Source organism: Amblyomma maculatum, chromosome 11, assembly GCF_055883805.1.
Source record: "Amblyomma maculatum isolate TAMU_Amacu chromosome 11, ASM5588380v1, whole genome shotgun sequence".
In the NCBI taxonomy this organism is placed as follows: domain Eukaryota; kingdom Metazoa; phylum Arthropoda; class Arachnida; order Ixodida; family Ixodidae; genus Amblyomma; species Amblyomma maculatum.
This window is the reverse complement of record NC_139354.1, coordinates 124,507,126-124,534,103: the sequence shown is the minus strand read 5'-3', so window position 1 is coordinate 124,534,103 and position 26,978 is coordinate 124,507,126. Positions and strand designations below refer to the sequence as shown.

The window sequence follows — 26,978 nt, the reverse complement described above, 5'->3', positions numbered from 1 at the left end:
AAAAAAAACATTAGTGTCATCGATCTTGTCATCAGTGCATGACAATATCTATTAATGTCCATAGTATGCCTGACTAACACTTGAAGCAATCGCATGGTTTCGCTTGGTGAAAAGACCTCATGTTAGTTGGAAATACTGGGCTTTGTCTGCGGTATCTTCTTTTTACTCTCCGAATGCAGTAATAAATGTAGAATACCTTATATATAGAATTCTATTTTGTGCGAATTGGGAAAGTATAGGTACCTAAATTATTCAAAAAACAGCCTTACGTCTTCCTCGCGGCACCGGACCAGTAAGGTACTTTACCAACGTCACCAGAACGTTACAACGGTACAAGCTTGTGGCGCATATCTCACGACCGCACTGCAAACATAAAAGAGTTTTTATCCCTGAGTTGCATCCTGAGACGACGAAGGAGTGAAACTTTGACGTGGGAGTTTCGTTCCTATGCGCGTCATATTGTAGGGTCCTTTCATATAACTGCTATCCGTGAATGGTAGCTTCCCGTAAATAATTAATATATTGTCATCATTTTTGCGCACACAGTTAGCACCTGGGACTTAATTAACAATCTAGTTTGCAGAAAAACTAAAAACGCCCATACCGAGCCATGTGAATTTCAGTTTCGCTGGCTTGATTTTGCTTTCCAAGCACATGCTATATGTTTAAAGACTAAAACAAAAAAAAGAGAAAGGACGAAAATGTGTTGTGCAAAGAATCTGTATCTCTATTCAATATGGTAACACAGGCTATTGGTCGCTTTTTGGAAAGGAAATTATAAAGCATTTTTATATCAAATATTATCGAAAATAGGAACAATCTCAACAAGCTGGTGGGATAAAAATTCTACTTCATTTTTAGACATGTGACGTTGATGGGGAGCACTCTTATTTTTTGATTAAGCGTACAGGGACCAACTCCATGCGTGCGGATACTTAGGATGGGCGCGTACAGTGATGTGACAGAGCAGTGCGCAGATTTTGTTGAGAGCAAGGAACTTATATTCAGAAGCTATATATAACCCGCTTGGTCACGTAAAAATAACCGGATCAGCTTTTAGTGCTTTCAATGCTAGAGGCAAAGCCTTTCAAAGAACTATTGTAGCCCACAATAGTGCTCCTGTGTGAAAGCTGGACGACCAATCCGCAAGAGCTACCAATCCATCTATATATAAATACATCTATAAATAAATGCCCAACAATTTAGTTACAAAAATATATAAGTAGGCATTGGCGTAAATGTTCTGTGCATCATAAAGCAAAAGTTTGTTTTACTTTAGCATATTAGCCTTTGCAGACGAGAGATTTGAAGAGACTGCCTGGATTGTTTCGCATTTCGCAGAAAAATACATTGTAGTACCCCTCATAGGGTACTTCGGGTATTTCTACGCCGACTTGATCCCTACAGAACCTTCCCTTACTGTGATCCGCGTTCTGGTGTACTATGTCAAACGCGCGGTCATGTCGGCTCTGGTACAAGTTACGATACACTCTTCGTTTTGCAGTGATATCTGCGCTCGTCAGTCTTGCCGCTTCGCAGCAGTGCTGAAGTCACAGTTGGTTTATGGCGTCGCTATTTTTCAAGCGTGTGTCTTGCGCATCAAATTCAAATTGTAAATTGGGGCTTTTGGATAAGGCTGTTTGAAGCCCGTGTCTTCGTGCACAATTCTACAACAGAGCACAGAAAAAAAAGCAATAAGAGTCTCGATTCAAACGCCGTTTTGGTTCAATGATAGGAAATGCTGTTGGCGCATTAGGCTGCAAAATGTCACAGTACACCAAAGAACCAAGCGAGGCCTAAGTTTTTCTGAATTCCTCAAAAACGACATGCCTCATATATCACCCATGGCGTCAGATTTTAAACCTGATAATTTGCTTTTCCTAAAAAGGGATTCACCATTTGGGAGCTCAACTTGAAGGAAATGACTTCATTAAATAGTTTAAAAGAGAACAAGAAGTTTGCAGTAGCATAACACTTTCATTATGCTAAGAATTACTGACTGGGCGTGTCCCCGACGATGCTGCATAATCTACATTATTCACCTTTCTATTCCTCCACCCGCTAATCGAGCATGTTGTATATGCAAGCAGAGCGATAAGAACCCACACTTTTCAGTCGCTGAGCATAGGAAATAGAATTGAATAGGTCCTCATAAGAGAAGGAGTATTTCTAACATAATGGGCCTTATATTTTCCTACTTAAGGTTAAGAGGGTATTGGAGCATTTATTTTGTTGTTGGGTGTCAACGGAAAGGTTCAGAACAGAGCTAAAGGGAAGAAAAAGGCTCATGAAAAGAGTTTGGGGCTGCAACGACGCTGATGGTAGCACCATCTGCTTGCCGATCAGAAGGAACAGCCGACCAGAGAAAATGAAAACAGTCTGGGTTTTCGCCTATGCGGGACGTTGACGCCGCCGCTGTTCCAGTTATTCAGGGAAAAATCTAGACGCGTCCCCACTGACTGCTGCCCTCTGCAATGGGCGACCAGGAAAACCGCGCTTTCTCTTCAGCAGCGTCCAAAGCTTACATCATGCGAGCACTCGGCATTTGACCCGGCCATTCCTGGCGTTCCGGCCTGTAGACGTCGGAGAATCTGGCTTGACTTGGTTTTGGGGTTTACGTCCCAAAGCTACTCAGGCTATCAGAGATGCCGTAATGGAGGACTTCGGAAATTTCGACCACATCGCACAGCACACGGGCGCCTAGCTTTTCACCTCGTTCGGTCAATTTGAAGCTGCGATGGTTTCAAATGGCACTACCATCCAGCCTTTCAAATATGCAGTCCTGGGTGACATTCTACCGCCCGACATTCCCTGCCAACTCGCCTGTCCTGCATCTGGATGCCAGCCATATGAACAGCTGGACGCGGCGATCTTACATTTCAGCGCATCCTCATATCCGTTGCTGCTTGACGACGTGCCAGACCCACTTTGGACACCACGAGCAACTGCACTGCACTCGTGCCCTACTCCATCTTTGGAGCATGACAGGCTGAGGCCATCATGCTCGGGCAGCCTCGTCGGTGCTGAGATGACACGGGGTTGCTTTCTGCTGATTAGGGATATTGCTATCGTTTACTGGCGCAGCTGCTGGAATAAGCTGAACAAGGAGAGGTTAAGAGGGGAGTCATTTGCGAAAAGACTTAATCAAGCACGGAAAGAGAAGGTCTGATCTGCAACCACGCATCCGACGATTGACAGAATTCTTTTCCTTGTTCAGTGAACAACGTAGGCATGCCATCTTCACCATAGGAGTGGACCGCACGTGAACGCGTAGGTGGCGGCAGCGGTGAGACCAGTACATTTGGGGACAGCCCTCTTGAAAACAAGCCCCACCTCTACATCGAAGTGGACGACAGAACCATGGTCAACCTGAAAACCGGCACGCAGTACTGATTGGTGCCCCTGCACTCGAAGCAGACAACGGCCCCTGCTGTGAACTCTAGCCTTACTACAGACACCGGCTATTACTACCTTGGTTCCGAACTTTGGACGAAAGTTGGGTTGGTAAATAAATGAATGGTCGTCCCGTTTAAACAGCAGTCTCCAAGCAAGCGATACCTAGCGACGCGCTCGGCATAAAGCAGAGCATGATGGGCATGGTCGACGCGATCATGGTGGCCGTGTCAAAGGTGGTGCTACCTGACACGAAACTGGAGATGGACTTTCAATACGCCGTCTTCTCTTTAACGTTGTAATGGCTGGCCTTCCGGATTCATTGCAAAAAATTGTAGGCAAGTGCGTATGTCAATATATGCTGACGACAGTTATATTTGGATTACTGGCTACCAAAAAAAATATGATTAGCCCTGATAGCTCGACACCCTCTTCTTTTGGTACACGTTTACCTTCTAGGTGTGGGAATGTCTCTTTATTCAGAAAAATCCGGCTTTGTTTTGTTTCCAGGTGTAGTAAGACGCCATGCGCGGTTAAATATAGACCTTGGTCACTCTTCAATTCGCCAGTTCAATCGCACGCGTTTTCTATGTGACATTATCGACTCCCGTCTACATTGGCGAAAAGCTGTCGCCACGATTGTCTCAACTCTATCATCGCGTCTCAATGTGACCCGTAGAATTGCTAGTGAGCAATGGGTACTCCATCTTTCTTCAATGGTCAAACTTCATGAAGTGCTGGTGACCAGTCACATACTATACCAATTAATTTTAATTTCCCCCTCGGCATCACAGCTTGATAGTCTCAAAGTTTTGCATAGAAAGGGACAAAAAGAGCCATTGGAGTTCCTCAGGTGGCAACGAACAATGTAGTACTTCATTAGTTAATATCAAAACCTCTTAGCATTGTCGCTTCACAGAGATTGCTAATGCAAGTTGGCCGCCTCGGAGATTCTTTCTTTCTTTCTTTAGCGGATCCTTATGAGATCTGAGTCGAGAACCTACTTGGCACTTAATACTCTTACTTCTCTAGGCATCAACGTTGGAAGGCAAAGGAAATGGTTTTAACAACCCTGGTCATTTCCGATCCTCGACTCTAAGGTCGTGACTCCCAATGTGAGCACAAAGTGCAATTCTCCTATAGCGGCAACGCGTTCGCTCGTACTTGGACATTTGGAAAAAGAGTATGCGCGTCATCTGCACATTTGCGTTGATGGTTCTGTAGAAAAGGTGAGAAAATCTAGCTCAGCGGCTTTTTACATTCCTTCTATGGACTATGTGTGGTCTGCACGCTTCACTGACGTCGAATCATATGCAACGGCCGAACGCATTGCTATTGAGGTGGCATTACGGAAGCTAGGGCCCTGTCCGGCTCAACCTGCTGTCATCCTAAGAAATTCAAAATCTTCTCTTCAAAAGTTTGAGTGCGGTTTCCGTACTGACGCCTTGTCTGTAAGCTCTCCATGCTTGGTGCAGAATACGTACAGCAGAGGCTTTACTTTGAATTTGAAATGGGTGCTATCACACATAGCTGTCGGAGGTAACGAGGTTACAGGCGGTCTCGCCCTTGAAGCATTGTCAGCTACTTTCTCAAAAAAGTCCCTCAAGATAAAAAGACTTCAGAGAAACAGTACACCGCCATTTTAGTATCCTGTGGTGTGCGCCTCGCAAGTCATGTGTGACAGAAATACTGAGAAGACATCAGAAAACTCTACTACATCGAATTCGCACGGGCTCCACTCGTATTCCTGCCTGAATACATAAGACGGGCCTGATATCGTCTCCGCTAAGTTCTATATGTGGTGCGTGCGGTGAAATAGAATATTATACTGTGTACTGTCCGAAGTACAATGCAGAACTGTGTGTGGTGCTCGTTCCCTTCAAGAAGATAGGAGCCTTTCATAGTGCACTTCAGGATATTGCCCACCCGAGTGGAAACCAGACATGCCGAACGGAGGCTGCGCGCCTTCTTTTACAATTCCTGCAGGACACTGATCTTGACTCTGAATGGTGACAGCTGGAATGGACTATGTTCTACTGTGAGGGAATGTGTGCCTAGATGGTGAATTCTGGAGTGAACTTTGTTACAGTGGGAGTGAATGTTTGTATAGATGGTGGCAGCTGAAATGAAGTGTTTTATTGTGAGTGAGCGTGTGCACAGATGGAGACTGCTGGAGTAGGATATGTACTGTTATATGTCAATGTACGATATAGTGGGGCAGATTTCCTAGATATTAGAATTTAAAAAAAAGACGTAAGGGAGGCTACGGTAGAGCTATTGCTGGCAGAATGAGAAATGCTAATGCTGCCTGTAGTATACAACTACTCAACTCAACTCAACTTTGTGTTAGGAGCCAAGAATGCGAAAGCAATTGTGAGAAGAGTTACGAGGGCACAGCCATGTGAGCAGTTCTCTGGATTAGTTGATCGGGTTAGTACAGATAGGTGTCCACTTGAAAGCAAGCCACTTGGTTATGGGCGAACAATAGGAGAAATGACTCACAGGGCCACAAGAAAGCGACATTCTGGAAAGATTTGGTAGCAGTGATGCCATCGAAAGCGTCAGTATATTTACGCTTAGCAAGGCAAAACGCGTGGAAAAGAGGAAAGAGTGGTGTTCGAGACGAGCATGAAGATATCGTTAGCAATGGCATGGCGTGGTAGGCCGATGAAAGAATGAGGAAAATGTTTCACAATGAGCAACTTAGAATATAGTCAGAGTCGATACGTCTGAAGGGAATCGAATTACGGCATCACAGATAGGAAGAACTATACCAAATAACTCTTGAAAAACGTGTATTTCTGTTGTGAATTTGGATGTTTTCAATTTCTCATTGCTCTCGCTCCCTAACCCCAGATTTATGGGCGTCGTGGTACAATGACAAGTAATATACGCACAATTTGATAAAAATAAATGCACGTTTGCTCATTACGAACACTTGTAATTCCTTCTCTGACCTCATTCTGAGTCGGCACAGCATCAATTCTTTCGAAGGACGCTGAATTGCACTTTGTCAAAGTATGCATTATTCTAAATCTACAGCAGGCCCAATTTGTGAATCCGTGAATTGTAATAATCCTGTTAAATAACTTTTGAATATTTTGTACTTTCAGACCGGCCGAGCTAAACTTGCTCTAGGAAGCTGCAAGAGAGGGGTGTGCCGTGTATACAATGGTTTGTAAGATATATTATCACTGTTTCTTTGCCCTTCAATACAGCTGTTCTTTCTTAAAGTATCAAAATATTAAAAGCAAGGTCAATAACAGTTCAACCAGTTTCTCGTTTTCTACCTAAAACTTGCATTAGAGATAATGTGTATGTTTGAATTAGGGAATTAGTCATACTTTAGTTGCTGCGTTAGTTATTCTCCTACAGGAGGAATAGGCAAACCAATTCCAGGTCTACCTCTAATTCAATGGTTCTCTTGTTTACAGATATCTGAAAATATTCCCCATAAAGGTACAATCTTCCTCAAAAGTACACATTCGCCCGGCAATATGTCTAGAAATTGTATATCAAAATAATATTTACCAGTAGAGTAAAGGTGTAGGATAAGAAACCTACAAAAGTAAAGCAAACATGCCGGAGAATATTATGGTATTTCATTTTCTACAGGCATAAAAGTAACTTCAGATAAGCATAGCAAAACAGTATAATCCAAGGCAAGTCCGCACGGAGAATATTAGCATTTGAAATATTCAGTGCGCCATATGTAGCTTACGTGCGGTGTGTTCTAGGGAAAAAATATATCATGCCTCTTCTGTTTGGTCTTGTTCATCAACATGCTTGATACAGCAGTGTATCATGCTCACATCGGTGTTAAAATTACGAAGGCTAATTCTAGTAAATAGGCACCAGGAAGACAACTGCATGTATAGTCATGTATATTATATTCGCTAATGTTCACGGATGTCACCTGCGAATGTATCACGCCGTGGCCAAGGCAAATGAAATAAAATGTACACAAGGTCATTGGCTATCTGCATGTTGCAAAAAAAAAGGTCCTAACTCTGTACTTTTGAAATATTTTCTTACATTGCACATTTTCTTTTTTGATAAATTCATTTCCTGACTTGTTGCACCGAAGCAAAGTGTCATTCATTCATGAGGAAATATGAAATACACTTCGTTACTTGCGGTGACACGGAAGTTGCTTTTTGAAAGTTTGGCTCTTTTTATGTCGTTCTTTTCATCGCACGTGTTGGTCCTATATAAAAACATCTCAAAATATTCTATGGAGGTGCCTTCGAAGATATGTTCTTTTCTTTTAATAGTATGGCGTCATTTCGATAGCGATGTACTTCTAAGAATTTCTCATAATGCGGTGTGTTGAAGCGTTTCCGTTTCCTTGAGAATCAAATCAACTCTACGTGATGTGAACTTTTTCCCAGTGAAAATGGATGCATATATTACGTATACGAAAAGGAAATGAACAGAATGCCTAAAGCTGAAAATATTAATGCTGCGCAATGATTCTCCCGCATTAATGATCTAAAGCTGATCGTACAAGAATAGTCCATATTAGAGAGTTTGGTGAAATAAGAGATGAAACTTGTGCATGCCCAGGACGTTCAGAGAGAAATGGGGTTTGCGCACACAATTTTTCAGACCAAGTTTTGCGATAGCCTCGATTAGCGTGAAAACATGGCTCTAAAGTGCCATCGCGGAAGTGGTTGGCATTTTTCCCGTAACACTGATGCTACTGTTTTCGCTATATTCGATATTCGCTCACAAGAGTGTGTAAGCTCTAAAATAGTGTTGTTCTTAGACAAACTCTTTTTTCTGTCCTGTCGATGCTATATTGGGCCCGATTCCACTTTGCTACTCTATCCAACTGCAACTGCCCAAAACCTAGAAGTGCCAGTGCGGTGGTAACAAAATAAGGTTTGAATACACTCGGCACCGTTTCTGCAGTTAAACAATTCATAACGCAGTCTTCGTTTAAAGAACCTAATATCTATCACTAATACATGTGTTACTCATGTCATTTCGCTCGAGCTGTTGTACTTAGCAATCTTTGTGCAGATAGCGCAAGTGTCGTGGCCAGCATACTTTTGAGCAGATATATTGCTAAACCATTTCGCTGGCGTGTATGATATTATTAGAGTTCCATACTTGGGTCTCGCACACACACACACACACACACACGCACACACACACACGCACACACACGCACACACACGCACACACACACACACACACACACACACACACACACACACACACACACACACACACACACACACACACACACACACACACACACACACACACACACACACACACACACACACACACACACAGATATATATATATATATATATATATATATATATATATATATATATATATATATATATATATTGTGGGGGTGTGTTTATTCAGATGGATAGAGCCGCTCAGGAGGAACTCACAGCGGAGCGTCAGGTGTGGCGAACCAGCAAGGCAGCGACCAACTTCTTCATCCTCGAGCGCGCCAGCACGCGATGCATGGCAGTGGCTAAGAAGACGAAAATTACCACACTACATTTTCCCCCCGGGTAGAGAAGGAGCCATCCTGGCGACTTATGGAGCCAACAGAACAGACGGATCGTAGTATGGCTTGATTCGGTTGACATGAACTGTTTCGCGTCCACGGCGGCGCAGGTCCGCACAGGTCGTAACAGGCTCAACTACGTAGTTGACAGGATATGTTTGTTGGAGGACTCGGTATGGACCTTGATATCGAGCAAGAAGCTTCTTTGAAAGGCCGGTGGTTGTGGCAGGGACCCAGAGCCATACCAGGCAGTTGGGTGCATATGTAGGAGGCTCGCCGGTGTCGCGGTGGTGTTTTTGTTGCCACTGGTTTTCTGTTGTAAGCGAACGGGCGAGCTGACAGCATTCTTCTGCGTACTGAGCGGCGTCCGAGAGTGGCGTCGATTCAGAGACATCAGGGCGGTAGGGAAAGAGCGCGTCCATTGTACAGGTTGGCTCGCGTCCGTAAAGAAGAAAGAAGGGAGAGAATCCAGTGGTGGTCTGTATCGCAGTATTGTTCGCGTAGGTTACGAAGGGAAGAACTTGGTCCCAGTTGGAACGAGCGTCGTTGACGTACATGGCCAGCATGTCACTCAGAGTACGATTGAAGCGCTCGGTCAGGCCATTCGTCTGAGGGTGGTAAGAAGTTGCGGTGCGGTCAATTATGCGGCATTCTTTCAGCAGTGCCTCAAGAGCTTCGGACAAGAAAACGCGTCCGCGGTCACTGAGCAGTTCCTTCGGAGTCCCGTGGCGAAGAATCAAGTTGTTGAGAAGGAACAAAGCAACGTCTCTTGCGGAGGCAGAGGGTAACGGTGATGTTTCAGTGTAGCGAGTAAGATGGTCTACTGCCACGATAATCCACCGGTTTCCAGTGGAAGTAGTAGGAAGAGGGCCATAGAGATCTATGCCAACGCGGTCAAACGGACGAGCATGGCAGGGTAACGGCCGCAACGAAACAGGGGACTTCTGTGAAGTTTTTCGGCGTTGGCAAGATTCTCAAGCGCGCACAAAATGTCGTACAAAGCGGTACATTCCACGCCAATAAAATCGCAGACGTAGGCGCGTGTAGGTTTTCAGTACGCCACCGTGGGCGAACTGTGGGTCACCATGGTACGCAGCACAAATGTCGGCGCGGAGATGACGCGGGATGACTAGAAGCCACTTCCGTCAATCAAGCAAATAATTGCTGCGATAGAGAAGGCCGTCACGTATGGAGAAGTGGTGGGCTTGCCGGACGAGCGCCTTGGATGAATGACCGGGAGTAGGACTTGAAAAAAATGCAAAAGTGCACTGATCCATGGGTCATTTCGCTGCTCGGTAACCATGTCGACAGTGGAAAGAGTCGACAAATCGTAAGCACAGACACGCTCAGATGAGGTATCACTAGGCAATGGCTAGCGGGAAAGAGCATCCGCGTCCGTATGCCTCAGACCTGATCGGTAAATGACATGGATGTCATACTCCTGGAGACGGAGAGCCCAGCGAGCAAGGCGACCGGATGGGTCTTTCAGAGAGGCCAGCCAGCACAAAGCGTGGTGATCGGTCGCAACATAAAACGGTCGGCCATACACATAGGGATGAAATTTTCCGATGGCCCAAATAATGGCCAAACATTCCCTTTCTGTGACTGAATAATTGGACTCTGCTTTCGTCAATGTTCGGCTGGCGTATGCCACAACATACTCGCTGTAACCAGGCTTACGTTGGGTAAGGACGGCTCCAAGCCCAATACCGCTGGCGTCAGTGTGAATCTCCGTAGGCGCAGTCGGATCAAAGTGGCGTAGAATGGGAGGCGAAACCAAAAGGCGGCGTAAAGTGCCGAAGGCTTTATCGCAGGCCGGAGTCCAGGCGGAAAGGTCGGAGCTGCCGGCAAGGAGGTGGGTCAGAGGAGCGATAATAGAGGCGAAGTTCAAGATGAAACGTCGAAAGTAGGAGCAGAGGCCGATAAAGCTCCGGAGCTGCTTCAGGGAGGTTGGCTTCGGAAACTCTGCAACTGCGCGAAGTTTGGTGGGGTCGGGAAGAATGCCATCCTTAGAAACTACGTGGCCTAAAATTGTGAGTTTTAGAGCGGCAAAGTGGCACTTCTTCAAATTCAACTGACGCCCAGCGCCGGCGAGACACGTGAGGACATCCTTTAGGCGGAGAAGGTGAGAAGAAAAATCGGTAGAAAAACTACGATGTCGTCCAGATAACAAAGACAGGTCTGCCACTTGAGTCCACGAAGAACAGTGTCCATCAGGCGCTCGAAAGTAGCCGGGGCATTGCAAAGGCCAAAGGGCATAACGTTGAACTCGTATAAGCCATCAGGCGTTATAAAGGCAGTTTTCGAGCGGTCATCGTCAGCCATCGGCACCTGCCAGTAGCCAGAGCGCAAATCCAAAGAGGAGAAATACTCGGCTCCCTGTAAACAGTCCAAGGCGTCGTCGTTTCGTGGCAGAGGATAGACGTCTTTGCGCGTGATCTTGTTTAGCCTCCGGTAATCGACGCAAAACCGGATGGAACCATCTTTCTTGGTGACCAAAACAACCGGAGAAGCCTACTCTGGCCTTCATGCGCTTATTCGCACAATAAATCGTGATGAGCTTTCAGCTCAAGGTAATTTATGCCACCCTGCATCTGAGCCACATCCTTCAAGTGCCGGCCTGCGTAGCATTGTCAAGAAAGAGCTGGACTAAATGGCTTCTCCCCCCCCCCCCCCCCGCAACACCGAATGCTCCTTCCACCTGTCATGTGTCAACGTACGCCCAGGTCTCGTCCTTGCACCTGCATTTGGAGTGCCTACGCCCCACCCGTTGCGCACACGTTGGGGCCCCGTTATCTGAGAGCGCTTCGCACCCATATCCTGGCGGCTCTTCCCGGTGATGTTACAGCCGATTACTTAGGCTTTCACAAAACTTAGCACCGCGTGGAAACCCGTTTCTTCTGGCCAGACCTCGCCTCAAGCGTGGCAAACTACGTCGCCTTTTGTCTGAAAGGGCCGACTTCACCTCCTGCTAGCCCGCTACAGCCGCTAACCTGCCCTGCTACTCCTTTCGCCGTTGTTCGCATATACTTATAAGGGCAACTTCCATTGTCCGCACGATGTAATTGCTGGATTGTCACCGCCGTCGGCCACCTATCACGGTACGCTAAGACCGCAGCCCTGCCTAATGGCTCAGCATCTGAGGTTGCGACCTCCGTTTTGGAATCCCTCGTACTGCGCCATGGGGCTCTCAAGCACTTCTCAGTGACCGTGGTCGGACATTTCTGTCGACAATTGTAGCCGATGTTCTTGAGGCCTCAACCATACATCACAAATTGACCATAAGTTATCACCTGCAGGCCGATGGGTTGACTGAGCGGTTACACCGCACGATTTCTGACATGTTGTTTATGTACTTCGACCAGAATTACCGAAACAGACGTAATAATTTTTTTTGCTACATTCGCCTACAATATGGCAGTACAGCGCACCAGAAGTTACACTCCGGTTTTTCTCATTTACTGCCGTTGTCCCGCTACCCTTCTTGATGCTTCTTTCCTTCCTACACATACCAGTTCATCATCCTCTCTTCCTGACCAGTTCATTTTCCGAGTGGCCACATCTCGCCGGCTTGCTCGCATTAACACTGCAGCTGGCCATCATCATCATCATCCTCAGCCTGATTATACCCACTACAGGGCGAAGGCCTCTCCCATATTTCTCCACTTAACCCGGTTCTGTGCTAGCTGCATCCACTTGACCCCTGCGAACTTCTTAATTTCATCCGCCCACCTAACTTTCTGCCGCCCCCTGCTACGCTTTCCTTCCCTTGGAATCCAGTTTGTTACCCTCAGCGACTATCGGTTATCCTCTCTTCGCACTACATGTCCTGCCCATGTCCATTTCTTCTTCTTAATTTCCACAAGAATGTCGGTAACTTGAGTTATTTCTCTGACCCACTCTGCACGCTTTCTATCTCTTAATGTTACCCCTACCATTTTTCGTTCCATAGCCCTCTGGGTTGCCCTACTCTTAAGTAGAACTCTCTTGGTTAGCCTCCACGTTTCAGCCCCATAGGTGAGTACAGGCAAAATGCAACAGTTGTATACTTTCCTCTTGAGCGATACCGGTAAGCTGGTAGTCATAATCTGCGAGTGCTTGCCAAATGCGCTCCATCCCAATCTTATTCTTCTTGTTATTTCCTTTTCATGGTCCGGATCTGCGGTTACTACCTGTCCTAAGTAGACATATTCGCCTACTACTTCCAGTATTTCGCTACCTAATGTAAACTGCTGTTCCTTCCCGAGGCTGTTGAACATTACCTTAGTCTTCTGCATATTGATTTTCAAGCCTACCTTTCTACTTTTTCTGTCTAGGTCATCAATCATTATTTGCAGCTGGCCAGGAAGACCGCAAGTGCCGCTATAATGCGACCCATCGCCAAGTTTCGTTTCGTCCAGGCGACGAGGTGTTAATTCGGACCCATTGCGCACTCGTGGCTTTTGTGATATGTTCCAGCCTCGTTATTTTGGTCCTTACTCTCTTCTTACAAAAACCTCCCAGGTCAACTAACGCGTTTCCCTGTTTACCTTCCTCCTGAACGTCGTTACTGTGGCACTGAAGTGGTCCCCGTTTCACGTATGAAGACTTTTGTTCGCCGCAATGCTGTGGACTAAGTGCTGCCAAGCTTGCCGCTTCAACTGCGCGGGTGAAATAGCGTGAGCACTGTGTGGTGATTCATCTTTTACACGGGTGAACGTGCTACTCCATCTTCATCCTGCTCTCTCTTGTAGATGCCTTTCGTCATCGCATCGCGGAGTGTGGTTCGCTACAGTGTGCGAACAGGGCTCCAGGTCTGGAACAAAACCTGATCCGCGAAGCCCCACCTTACAATATATATATATATATATATATATATATATATATATATATATATATATATATATATATATATATAGTCGACACAGTCGTCAAAAACAAAACAACGGAACAGATTTATTCTCCCTTCGTTTACACCACTCGCTCGCACGGCGTACAGAACACACACTGCCCGAAAAGGGTCCGTTTCGGTGGCGGCACGGTCCACTCGGTCCCTCTCGGCACACCCTCTCCTACCAGATGTCTGGGGTCGGAAAGGCCGAGTAACCCGAGAGCTGCTTCGCAGCGCAGAGCAGAGCACCCCCCGTCGTGTTCTAGGCGGGACCACGGACAGGGTCTGCGCGAATTCCGTCCGTGGGCCAAAGTGCGTGGCGTCTGGTCGACAACATTCGGCCATCCTTTTCTTTTCAACCACCCTCGGTTGGAATAGGGTCTTGCGTTTTCTCTTTTTTTTTTCACTCTTAGGCCGCTTGGCCCTCGTCGCTTTCGGTGTCTTCTGAAGAGGAATCGCCGCTGGCCGCGGTTCCCAATGTGAAGCGCCTCATCCGGTCCGCCGCCACGACGCCTTCGTAGAATCGCCGGGTACGCTGTACTTCGGGGAAGTCCTGCACTTTGTATCGGTCATTCGGAAGCGTTTCCACGAGCATGTACGGTCTCTGTACTTTGGGCACAGCTTGCGCGACACTCCCGTTGAAACTGGCTCCCTCTCAATCAACACCATGTGCCTGATTGGTAGCTGGGCGCTGTCTTTCGTCGCTTGTTAAAACTCTCTCTCTATTTCTTCTGGTCCTGACGAATATTGTCAATTGCCGTCTTCCTTAGCCTAAGTAGGCTGGCTTCAAGCTCCAGTGCGATGGCGTCATCAACTGGGTCTCCTATCACGTTTCGTGGGTGAAAGTTGAAAAGCAGACTGAATGGCGTCGCTTTCGTAGCTCGATTTACGGTGTTGTTGATTCCCCATTGCACCTGCGTTAGAGTTTCGTCCCAGTCCTTTCCGTCGCCTCGTTTTGATAGACTGGCAATGGCGGGCGTTATCATTCGGTTGTACCTCTCGACCTGCCCGTTGGCTCTAGGCGTGCACGTTTCGTTCTTCACGTGACTTATGTTGAGTGACTTGCAGTACTTCCCGAACTGTCGGCTGGTGTAAGCGGTTCTCTGGTCGGTGACCAGTCTTCACGGAGCCCCGAAAGTGGCAACAAGGTCTCGGAGAAAACCCTTTGCATAGCTTTACGCGGTGGTTCTCACAGCGCGAATGGTCACAAACTTCGTGAAGCCATCCACTGCGACAATGACGTGCGTATTGCCGCTAGTGCTGCGGATAAATGGGCCCAAGTGGTCCATATGGGTCGTATCGATAGGCACGGCCACTTTTTCGAAGCTGTGCAACCTTCCCGGCTTTTTTTTTCCGGAAGGAGCTTTTCGATACAAACATTCCAAGCGGCATGAGATGTGCCGTTTTACGTAATGTCGATTCCTTGGGAACCAATATTTGCTTTCTAGCAAGGCCATAGTTTTGTAAACTGCGAAGTGTCCCACATCGTCGTGACACCGTCTCACAATTTGCCAACGTGCCGCTCGTGCCACCACCCATAACAAGCGCTCCTTACCATTGTTGGATGACCTTCTGAACAGCACACCTTCTACCAGGGCATACTCCTTTCTTATGCGGTGCGCTTCATTCGTCTTCGACGATCCCTTCACAGTGTCTGCGATAGACTGTAACTTTGAGTCCGTTTTCTGTGCAAGCGTCAACCAGTCGTCGTCGGTGAGCTCCGTTACAAAGATAGTAATGCTTCTTGCAACATCAATCGCTTCTGCTTCCGAGGTTTGCGCCCTGCTTAGTGCATCAACATGGCGCATTGAAGCTCCAGCGATTGCCTTTGTCGGCTTTTTTTTCGTTGCAGCTTACGAGAATGAAGGGTTCCGAATATTCTTCTTCCGTGCACAATGTTCCCCTTGCGACTTTCCGGTTTTGCGAGATGATTAGCGGAGACTCTGAGACATTCGCTACAGGTAGGTATAGCTCGCACCCTTCGTTTTCCCTCAGCACACAGCTTGGTACGTATTGGCCGCGTGGCTCGTGCAGCTTTCCGTGGACGAAGATGTCACTGTGAGTAACGTTGTCACTGCCCAGTGCAACGAAGCCGACGTAGTTCGGAGTTATGACAACAGCCTCCTTTGCCCACAACTTCACTCGGCGCGGTGGTAGGGCTTGTACAGCTTAGTTGGCCAGAGTCCCGTCCTCATCCTCCGATTCGTCATGCTCCTCGAAAATGCGCACTGTATTTTTGTGGCGCACCACCGTTATGTGCGGCTGTTCGGTAAAGGGTTGCCCGACAAGCAGTGGGACAGCTTGTACATCGTCCCGGACAATGTGGATCTGGACGTCGGCTGTAGCCTGGTCCACCATCAATTTCGCTTCAAAACTGCCCATTGGCGTCGTTTTTCCCGATCCGTACCCGCTGATCGTAAAGGGACGGCTTAGAGGTTCGTATGATTGTTTCAACTTTTCTGCTTCGCTCTCCCGCATCGTTATTCACAGGCTTCCCATGTCGACGTATGCTTTAATCGGCTTACCGTTCCCGTTGGCACTCATGAAATACTTCTGATTTGGCACCATGCTGCCCACTGTATCGTTGCTCTCTTGCGCAAGGATTGCTGGTTTTATCCCGTTGCTAGTTGTCGAGACTTTCTTTGAATAGCAATCTTTGGTCTCGTGGCCTGATTTTGCACAATTTGTGCATCGCGGTTTGCGTTGAGGTTTTGGGAATGCTGCCGATAAATGTCCGTATGAAGAGCAATTAAAACAAAGTGGCTCGCCTTTTTCGTTATATTTCCGTCCGGATGCCTTTGCCGATTCGCCTCCGGTGCGAGGTGGACGTTGAGCAGTTGCCGCTATGCAGTCGTTGCCCTCTTGGACGCGGTGTGAACGTCGAGCATCCAACGGCTGATAAGGCGTCTTGGGTCTCGTTGCTTCATGGTGTCCGTTCTATCGCAGAGCAGTTTCACGCACTGGGGCAACTCATCTGGGCTTGCGTAGTCTAGAACGCTGAGGGTCCGCACCAGATCTTCGTCGTTGAGTCCAGTGATGACGTACTCGATTCAAGCCGCTTCACCGATGTTGCAACGCCTTGCTTTGGCCAGCCTGTCGCAGAAGTACGCTTCAAGACTTTCATGTCGCTCCTTCGTTCGTGATTCCATGTCCCGGAATGTGCGTTGGAAACTGGATGCCGAAGGAAACGCCCTCTTGATTTCAGCTTTCGAGTCGGCCCAAGTTCGTTGGACATCTGTGAGCCCATCACACCACGTTTTTGCGAAGCCCTGGAGCTTCGTGAGGGCGAAGCAAGTGGTCTGCTAGTCGCTCCAACTGTAGGCTGCAGCCAGATTGTCCACTTTGTTGAGCCACGTCTCGACCGTTGGCTGATTCTGCAAAGATGGATCGAATATTGGCACCAGTTGCGCGCTCGCCGTCGCAAATCGTCCATCCGCGACGCCCGATGCACTTGCCGACGGGTGGTGTGGTGGCGATTGAGCCGATTGCATTAGTTTGGCTGCTCCCTACAATTCCTCTCCTACCGCCGTCTGGATCGCCGCCTGCATCAGCGCCTAGAATTCGAAGGTACTGGGAACGGGCACTGCTTCGTTGGGGCTGTCCAAGTCGTGGCTGCTTGCCGTCGCAGCGTTCATGGATCCCCTTTCGACGTTGGGCTGTGTCTCGCCATCGTTCTGTACGCTCTCGTTCGTCGAGTGAGCCGGTCGTGATACCTCGCTCTGTGGTCCTCCATTCGTTGTCTTCGAACGTAGCATCATCGTGGCTATTCGTGGTCGAATAAATTTAGAGGCACTCGTTGAGGAAGGTAGTTGGTTGAAATCCCACTTCTGAGAAAAGTTCTGTAGTCGACACAGTCGTCAAAAAAAAAAAAACCACGGAACAGATTTATTGTCCCTTCGTTTACAACACTCGCTCGCAAGGCGTACAGAACACACACTGCCCGAAAAGGGTCCGTTTCGGTGGCGGCACGGTCCACTCGGTCCCTCTCGGCACACCCTCTCCTACCAGGTGTCCGGGGTCGGAAAGGCCGAGTAACACGAGAGCTACTTCGCAGAGCCGAGCAGAGCACACCCCGTCGAGTCTGAGGCGGGACCCCGGAGAGGGTCAGCACGAATTCCGTCCGTGGGCCGATAGTGCGTGGCGTCTGATCGACAACATTATATATATATATATATATATATATATATAGCGAAGTATACGCTGCATTAAAGGAAACATTTTTTATTTTCCATTTCACTCGACGTTTCGATCGGAGACCGATCTTTCTCAAGAGGTCGGTTGAGAAAGATCGGTCTCCGATCGAAACGTCGAGTGAAATGAAAAATAAAAAATGTTTCCTTTAATGAAGCGTATACTTCGCTATATACTCTTTTAGCAGTCTAGTACGTTATGTTCTCGCAACCTATATATATATTGTGAAAGAAGGCTAGGTTGAGACGGCAAGGTCGTGACGGCAAGGCCAGCGATGCCTTGTCTAGCGTTTTAATCCGGTGACACAAAACCCAGGCGCGTGCCGGAGCCAGCGCCGCGGGACGATGACGATGGTATTTACAAATGAAAGAGGGAGATCATGGCATATACAAATTAAAGAACATCCACGGAAGGCTCACACAATCTTCCCGGGGGGTCGGAAGCGGCCAGCCTGGCCGCTCCTACCTAACCGATGCATCGCTGCGCACAAACGGTTTCAGGCGAGACGCATGAACAATTTCAGTTCCACGGTGGCGTCGATCAGCTAGGGCGTCAGGCGTCACTTATGGCGTCACTTTGTAGTTCACTGGAGAAGTTTGGCTTATGACCTTATAGGGACCTACGTAGCGGTGGTGGAATTTGTCACTAAGGCCAGGGCTGCGCAATGTTGTGTAAAGCAGTACTTCGTCACCAGGACGAAAAGAGACCACTCGATGTGTAGAATCATAGCGAGTTTTGCGGACTTCCTGGCACGCTGCCGTGTTGACGCGGGCAAGATGACGGCATCTGGCCACACGAGATAAAAAATGGGTAGGTACTGATGTGGAGTAGTCGGGCGTAGAGAAGAAGGAACCGTCGAGAATTGTAGTGGGAGGACGGCCGTAAACAAGGAAAAATGGAGAGTAACCGGTAGTTGGCTGTACTGCTGTATTATAGGCGAATGTGACGAATGGTAGAATAGTGTCCCAATTTCGATGATCTGCTGTGATGTACATTGATATCATGTCCGACAAGGTGCGATGAAATCGCTCAGTCAGACCGTTAGTCTGGGGATGGTAGCTTGAGGTTGTCTTATGAAGGGTGGATGAGGCGTGAAGAACTTCGGCAACGACTTTCGATAAGAAGGCTGTACCGCGGTCACTTAGAAGCACCCGAGGAGCGCCATGACGCAATACAATTGATCGCAAAAAGAAATTTGCTACTTCTTCAGCGGAACCAGTCGGTACAGGGGCTGTCTCAGCGTAGCGTGTGAGGTGGTCGACAGCTGTTACAACCCAATGGTTACCCCCATAGGAGAGAGGTAGGGGACCATATAAGTCGATGCCGACTACGTCGAATGGCGTGGTTGGACAAGGAAGAGGTTGTAGAAGGCCAGCGGGCGAAGAAGTCAGCCGTTTGCGACGTTGGCACAGAGGGCAGGATGCGACGTATTTGGCAACGGTGGAAGATAAGCTAGGCCAAAAGAATCGTTTTCTCACGCGGTCGTAGGTTTTGTCAAAACCAAGGTGACCTGCAGTAGCGTCATCGTGGAGAGCCGCCAGTATACGTGGGCGAAGCACACGCGGCGCGACTGGGATCCAGCGAGTTCCATCAGGGCAATACACGTAGCGGAGTAAGATGCCATCTTCGAGCTTGAAATTGCGAAGCTGTCGGCGAAGCCTAGCATTGGGAGGGTTCGAAGCGCCGATAAGGCGGTCGATGATAGGACGGCAGTAATTGCTGTGAGCGGAGAACGTGCTTGTTCTCAGAGTCGTCAAAACAAACGGTTGTGATATAAGTCGGGCATCGAGATGGTCGGCTCTGGTCAGAGATGGAAATGAATTGGGAAGAAAAGCAGCAAGTGGATTCCGAAAGGGGACAGCGAGAGAGAGCGTCGGCGTCTTGGTGTTGGCGACCAGATTTATAAGTGACGTCGAAATGGTATTCTTGCAGGCGTAGAATCCAGCGGCCAAGTCGGCCTGTCAAATTTTTGAGTGAAGACAACCAGCAAAGAGCATGGTGGTCGGTCACAACTGTGAAGTGCCGACCGTATAGGTAAGGGCGAAATTTTTGGACAGCCCAGACGACAGCAAGACACTCCTGCTCGGTAATGGTGTAGTTTTTCTCAGCTGGAGTGAGAGTCCGACTGGCAAAAGGCAATCACTTTCTCACGCGATGTTGCATCACGCTGCAGAAGTACAGCGCCAAGACCGTGACCACTGGCATCGGTGTGCAGGATAGTTGGAGCGCTGTCACTGAATTGGCCAAGAACAGGATCTGATGTGAGGGCGTGCTTGAGGTCATTAAAAGCAGTTTCGCACTGCTCAGTCCACACGAAAGGGCTGCGTGCTTTTAGTAGCTCATGAAGTAGTGCAGCAATAGTTGCAAAATGCCTTATAAAACGCCGGAAATAGGACGCGAGGCCTAGGAAACTGCGCAAATCTGTAGTCCGTTGTGGACGAGCAAAGTTCAAGACCGCGATTATTTTTTCAGGATCAGGGCGAATGCCGTCATGGCTGACCAGATGTCCCAATATTCTAATTTCCTTCTGTGCAAAGTGGCACTTCTTGGTGTTGAGCTGAAGGCCTGCCGAAGCGAGACAGGTGAGGACTTCATTCAGGCGCGTGAGATGGTCAATAAAGGTTGCCGAAAAGATAACAATGTCGTCCAAGTAACACAAACAGGTTCTCCATTTTAGGCCACGAAGTACAGTGTTGATCATTCTTTCAAATGTCGCTGGTGCGTTACAAAGTCCGAAAGGCATAACGTTAAATTCGTAAAGGCCATCGGGTGTTGCGAAAGCGGTTTTTTCTTTGTCGTCCTCGTGCATAGGTATTTGCCAATAACCTGAACGGAGGTCCAAGGTCGAAAAATATTCGGAGCCTTGGAGGGAGTCAAGGGCGTCATCAATTCGGTGCATCAGATATAAATCTTTGCGGGTAATTTTGTTGAGTGCGCGGTAATCAACACAAAAGCGTACCGAGCCGTCCTTTTTTTTAACTAGCACTACTGGGGAGGACCATGGGCTTGTTGAAGGACGAATTATATTGCGATGGAGCATGTCATTTACATTTTCTTCAATTACTTTTCGTTCAGAGAGGGAAACCCGATAAGGGCGTCGGTGAATGATAGAGTTACCTTCAGTAATGATGCGATGGTGCGCTACACTAGTCCGTCCCAGAGGTGTGGAAGTGGCATCAAAAATGGCTTGGTGTTGTCGAAACAATGTCAGCAGTTCTTGGCGTTGGTTCGGCGGGAGTTTAGGATTAATAGTCTTTGCGAGAACAGAAAGAGAGACGTCTGTCGAAACACGTTGCTGAGGCGGAGGGGCGGTGATCACCATCAGGGAAAAAGGTTGAGCATCCACCATACAATTCAGAGAAGTTCCTTTTGGGAGCACGAGGGATTCACGTGAAGTGTTAGTGGCCACTACTGTCGCTGAGCCGTTGTGGAACCGGGCAAGACTTGACGGGAAGGCGATGCCGCGTGGAAGATGACTATATGATGGTGCAATGAGTACGCCCCCGTCAGTGATGTGGTCAGAAACAACAGTAAGCAGTTTTTCGCACTGAGGAGGCAAAACAGTATCAGCGGCGGCAACGAGAGGATGATGTCGTTCAGAAAAGTCAGATGAAAAATCGCTGTCTGTCATATGAATAACACGGTCACCACAAGAAATTAACGCTGAAGCGGTTGACAAAAAATCCCATCCGAAAATCATGAGATGCGCACAAGGTGAGAGCACAGCAAACTGCACATGATGGCGGATGCCGTCGATAACAACTCGTACGGTGCACTTCGCTGAAGGGCGCAAAGGGACGTCATTGGCTCCACGGAGTTCAGGCTCATCATATGGGGTTGTCACTTTTCGCAAACGGTAGCACAAATCAGCGTGAATGACGGAAATTGCAGCCCCTGTATCAATCAAAGCTTCCACCGGTAAACCTTCAGCGATAACAGTAATCACGTTATACGGGCGATCAGGAGGACTTTTAGTAAGTTCGTAGAGTGCAGTTTGACCTCCGGAAACTGCAACACTTAGTTTTCCGGATGGCGGACAGGGAGAACGGTTGCGGGGCGGAGAAGGGAAACTGAGCGGCGGTATGGGGATGTGGACCGGCGTCGGGATACATGGTTCCCACGAGGCTCAGAGGAAGGCTCAGAGAGGATCGTCGAGGTGGGCTTGGAATAGACCGGCCTTGGTAATATGAGGTTGAAGGCATGTCGCATTCGAAGGTGTCGTAACCACGGCGCTCGTTCTGAAGGCGGCGACGACAGTAGCGGGATATATGTCCTCTAATACCACAGTAATAGCAGACTAGTCGAGGGGGACGCCAAGGTGCGTAATTGGGTTGTGCAGGTGGAGCCATCGCCATTGCATTGACGTGATTGTATGTTGGTGCTGGTTGGGGCGGGGGAAACAAAGAAGGGGAGGATGCAGCGACGTGCGCGTAGGTCGGCGCTCGGCGGTGTGCAGAAGGTTCGGTTGTCATAGGGCGGCTGATGGTAGCTAACTCTTCTTTAATCATGTTACGGAGAACGGCGTCATTAGGAGGTCCAGAAGAATGATCGCAGTCATGTCGACAGAAAGGATTGAGGGCTTGAAGCTAATCGCTGATGATTGCTCGAATCATTGCCCGCAGATCAAGATCAACAGAGGTCGGAACAGTTGCGAAGCCTGGCTGTAATCGAGAGGACTGCAGCTGGTCGAGGCGTTGACAGGTCGCAATAATTGAATCAACACTTGAAGGCTTCTGGGCAACTAAGGTGTGATATGCCATAGCATTGATCCCTTTTAAGACGTGGTGCACACGTTCAGGTTCCGTCATGGTGGGGCTAATGCGCCGCAAAGTGCAAGAACAGCCTCTATGTAAGACGCATATGACTCATCGGGACCTTGAAGGCGGGAAGCGAGCTTGTTTCTCGCGATCTCAGTCCGAACTGCAGGGTCGGCGAAGTATTGGCGGAATTGCTGTTTGAAAGTGGTCCAGTTAGTAGTTTGGGGTTCGCGATTAATGAACCAGTTTCTGGCGACCTCAATTACATAGAACGAAACGTTGAGGAATTTTAAAGCATCGTCCCACCGGTTATAGGCACTGCAGCGTTCATATGTGTCAAGCCAGTCATCCACGTCTTCGTCACGACGACCAGCGAACAGCGGTGGGTCGCGTTGACGTGTGGGCAGAGTCGGAGACATCGGTGCAGCTGAGGTAGAGGGTCCGGCCGGGTCGGGATTGTTCTCGGTGGACATGGTTATGGTGGTAGTTGCCAAACGGCGACCGGAACGTAGCTCCAACGAGAGGCAGCAAGGGGATCGAATTCGACCTCCACCACTTGTGAAAGAAGGCTAGGTTGAGACGGCAAGGTCGTGACGGCAAGGCCAGCGATGCCTTGTCTAGCGTTTTAATCCGGTGACAAAACCCAGGCGCGTGCCGGAGCCAGCGCCGCGGGACGATGATGATGGTATGTACAAATGAAAGAGGGAGATCATGGCATATACAAATTAAAGAACATCCACGGAAGGCTCACAATATATATATATATATATATATATATATATATATATATATATATATACTCTGCAGCAGCGACTATGTTACAACACTTTAGAAGTAATACGAGGTTTAACGGCCTTGCAACAGTACTCTAAATGAATTCTGATAATTATTTGTGGCGCGCTTTCACATTTCTGCAGAGTGCGCGTTATCTTGTGGTGGCATACTAAAGCTTTCCAATACTGAGGATTGCTTTAAGGATCTCTTGTTTGGGAATATCGTAAAATCGGGCACCCAGAGTGCGCGTATTACACTAAAGAATTAACCTTTAAGATTTACTATTATACGCATCATAGCCTTCACAGCTACGGGAAAATAAGGTTAGAATTTGCAAAAGAGAAAAAGGACTCAAAAAGTAACACTTACTCCTTGCTGAAAAAGTTTACAATTCTTAGAAAAATTAATATTTTCGGTTTCACGGGAAATGGCAGTCACAGCATGATACGAAATATGTTAAACTCTTCTGTTAAACGAATAATACAGCAATTTGTTATACGCATTTTTACATTGTTCTATACTTCCTACTTTTCTGCCATCTGTAGCTTCTTCTACCCGCAAGCCATATACACCATGCGACGATGTGTATAGAGAGGTGAGTTTCAAGTTTAAAAATAACGATAAGGATGAAGTCCTGCTCAGTAGTGGTGGATGTCGGTGACAACACCTAGCACGATACTAGCAGGAAGGTCGAAATATTTATACAGCTATTTACACAGCGTATCTACAATTTCATGATGGTCAAAAAACGCCGCCTAAAATGCCCGAAGCTTAGCCAGAAACTCCGCGTACCCCAACAACTCCTCTGCAACTAGCCTCTCACTAGAGCGCATCTGGTCAGGTCGCAATCTTCACATTCCGGCTTTTTCCCTGCCTTTTTAAAATTTTCCAGAATAAAGAAGTAGGGGCGATGAATGCGTGGAATCCAATCGTGTTATTGAAAAGAAATTTAATTCTCAAATCATGATGGTGTGGCGCCTAAAACCAACGGCAGTAAACAAAAACAGAAAGTAACTAAAAACCAGAAAGTAACAAAGTCTTTATATTCGAATAGGTCTCACTCTCCGCAGTGGCCCTCTTCTCTCCTCCCTGCACGTTCTGCCGCATCGACTGTGCCCCGCGATCTACAAGAAGATGGCGCGAATATAACGCAATCGTGACAGTTGCCTAGCGTTGACAGCTGGAGTGTCCCTGGGTTCGGACAATCACAAAAAAAAAAAAAAACCCCGAATAGTGCGGCACCGATGGCTCCGGACAGGTGGCGATGTACGTGGAAACACACGAACACATCAAAGTGATCATAAGTCACTCAACAAATCCGAAATTTGCCTGCCTTTTGGGAAACCCAAGAGTTATGTGCGACATACGATAACTGAAACCCATGCACTGGGCAGAGTAGGGGGCACGCAACAGTAACCGATTGCGCTCCAGGTCGAGTACTATTCTTCCACATATCCCCGCGTTTCCTGCTACGTGTGCCAAGCGCAATCACGTTCGCCTAATAACCTAACATCAAGTTGCCAAAGACGTAAGAGTAATAGTCGTACAATGAGGATAATATCCAAGGCTATTTCAGATGAACCGAGCCGATTTTACTCCTAAATGGAATCGCTGGTGGCAATGCACTCAAAGTTTGAGGTTGCTAAACACGCTTTCTCGTACACAACAGGACAAAATTTCTAAATCCGGTAACGAGAAAATTTGTTTTTTAATGTTGGTAATGATTTGTTTAAACAAATATTGCACATTTATAAAACAGAATTGAAAGGTAATACAGCTTATTTTATTAAACTGCCATTTTTTGTAACAAGTACTATGTCTTCCTATTCGGCGACACGCAGCTCAGGTAAAATGAACGTCACTACGGCCTCCGCTCAGTGTCTAAGAAGAAAATCATGTCACAATAAACAATGAAATTCTGAAGCTGGTAAAGCAAGTCAAGGTTCATTTTAGGTAATAAAGAAAGACCAATGAGCTTTCGATAAGCGAACACACCCGTCTGGATTATCCGCCAAAGTTTGGACCAAGTCAGTTAATCAAGAGTGAGGTGTCTTACTATTTTTACTATCAAATGTGAACAAAGCCTACACCGAACCAATAACAAAAGTACAAATAATATATATGCATATATTTAGGAGAGACTAGCACTCCTTAGAGACCACATTTATTGCCGACGCTTCGGACAGATCGATTTTCATCAAGACTGGCTTTCATAGCTGAGGATTGCCTTTTTAAGTAGTGAGACATACAAAACCTACAAAACAATAGAGGAGGCTGCAAATAGGGGTTTCTTAAGAAAGGAACAAACACAAAGTGGCGGGAAGCTGGGGTTATCGACTGAGGCACGCCCTTGAGGCAAATATATGGACAAGATAAAAGGAAACGAACACAAATGAGGATGTCTCTTTCCCGGTTGGTGCATAAGATCAAACAATTGTTGTACGGAATGCGGCCTATGCATGAAAGAAAAGGATAGCTTCATAGCGCGTTAACACAGTAAATAGGCATCAGTGCTTTCAGATAGCAGCGATTGCTACCTCGGCAGTCAGTTTTTGTGAATATGCCCCATCCAAGTCGCGCGAATTGTGAAGCTGTCCTGTTTCCTATCTTTAAACAGGTCTTCAAAATAAGAGTGGACCACAGAATGGGTTTGCTGCGGCGATGTGTGTAATTTTCAAAACTCACCCTCCCATCGCCCCCTTTCTGTCTCTGTTCTTTGAAAGGAAAATAATGTACCAAAGTGTACAGCCGTCGCAGCGTAGACCATTGAAAGGATTCCAAATGTCCTCTGCAATAGAGGTTGAGTTAAAGGTCACGAGGATTGGTAGTTAGGCACGGTCATAAATAATAAGTAAATAACAGGCGGCAAACTATTTCAAAACTGGTTGTTCGGTTTGGGGAAAATATTTGAAGCTAAGGGTTCTCGTTAGGGCTTTCATGAGCAGTATTAAATATGTGAATAAAATGAAATTTACGCTGTTCACGTTCATGAGTCTTTTGCAAGTTTCCTTGAAAAATATTTGCATTTACGAGTGCTTCATTAGAATTACATGCTTTCATAATGAAACATTTGGAAGGAACTTCCTATGGGCGCTGTGGCTGTTGAACCGAAGGAGGTTCGCCTTAGCCCGTCTTATGTATTGCTTTTATTGATGCGCCATTCTGGAAGGTATATATTGTTTAAGGAGTCGCAGTCGCAGTTATTGATTGAATGCTGCAATGATGATGTAGTGCTTTTTGCGAAACACATGGACTCCACGTGTTTTCAAGCTTTGCAGGGCCTTTACTTCAGGCGCGATAACCAATTTTAGCGCTATGTAATCTATGAAGTGAATTATGTAGTTACGTATGTTCTTTACGCGTCTGCGACCAATACAGGGTGTGCATTGGTTATCACTGTATAAACTCTGGATTTGCTGGATGATTTCGAATTGTTTGAGAAGGATGTTTGTTGCAT

General features: G+C 47.3%; 1 protein-coding gene across 2 annotated transcripts in view; it reads left to right on the top strand.

The window, feature by feature from the left end:
- Window positions 1-26,978, top strand: part of LOC146174898 (uncharacterized) — a 108,104-nt gene that overhangs the window by 24,444 nt on the left and 56,682 nt on the right. For both annotated transcript variants that reach the window (XM_084583249.1, XM_084583250.1), the window contains exons 4-5: window positions 6,507-6,567; window positions 24,067-24,116. In XM_084583249.1, coding sequence (XP_084439375.1) covers window positions 6,507-6,567; window positions 24,067-24,116 — 111 coding nt within the window. The remainder of the gene's footprint in view (window positions 1-6,506; window positions 6,568-24,066; window positions 24,117-26,978) is intronic.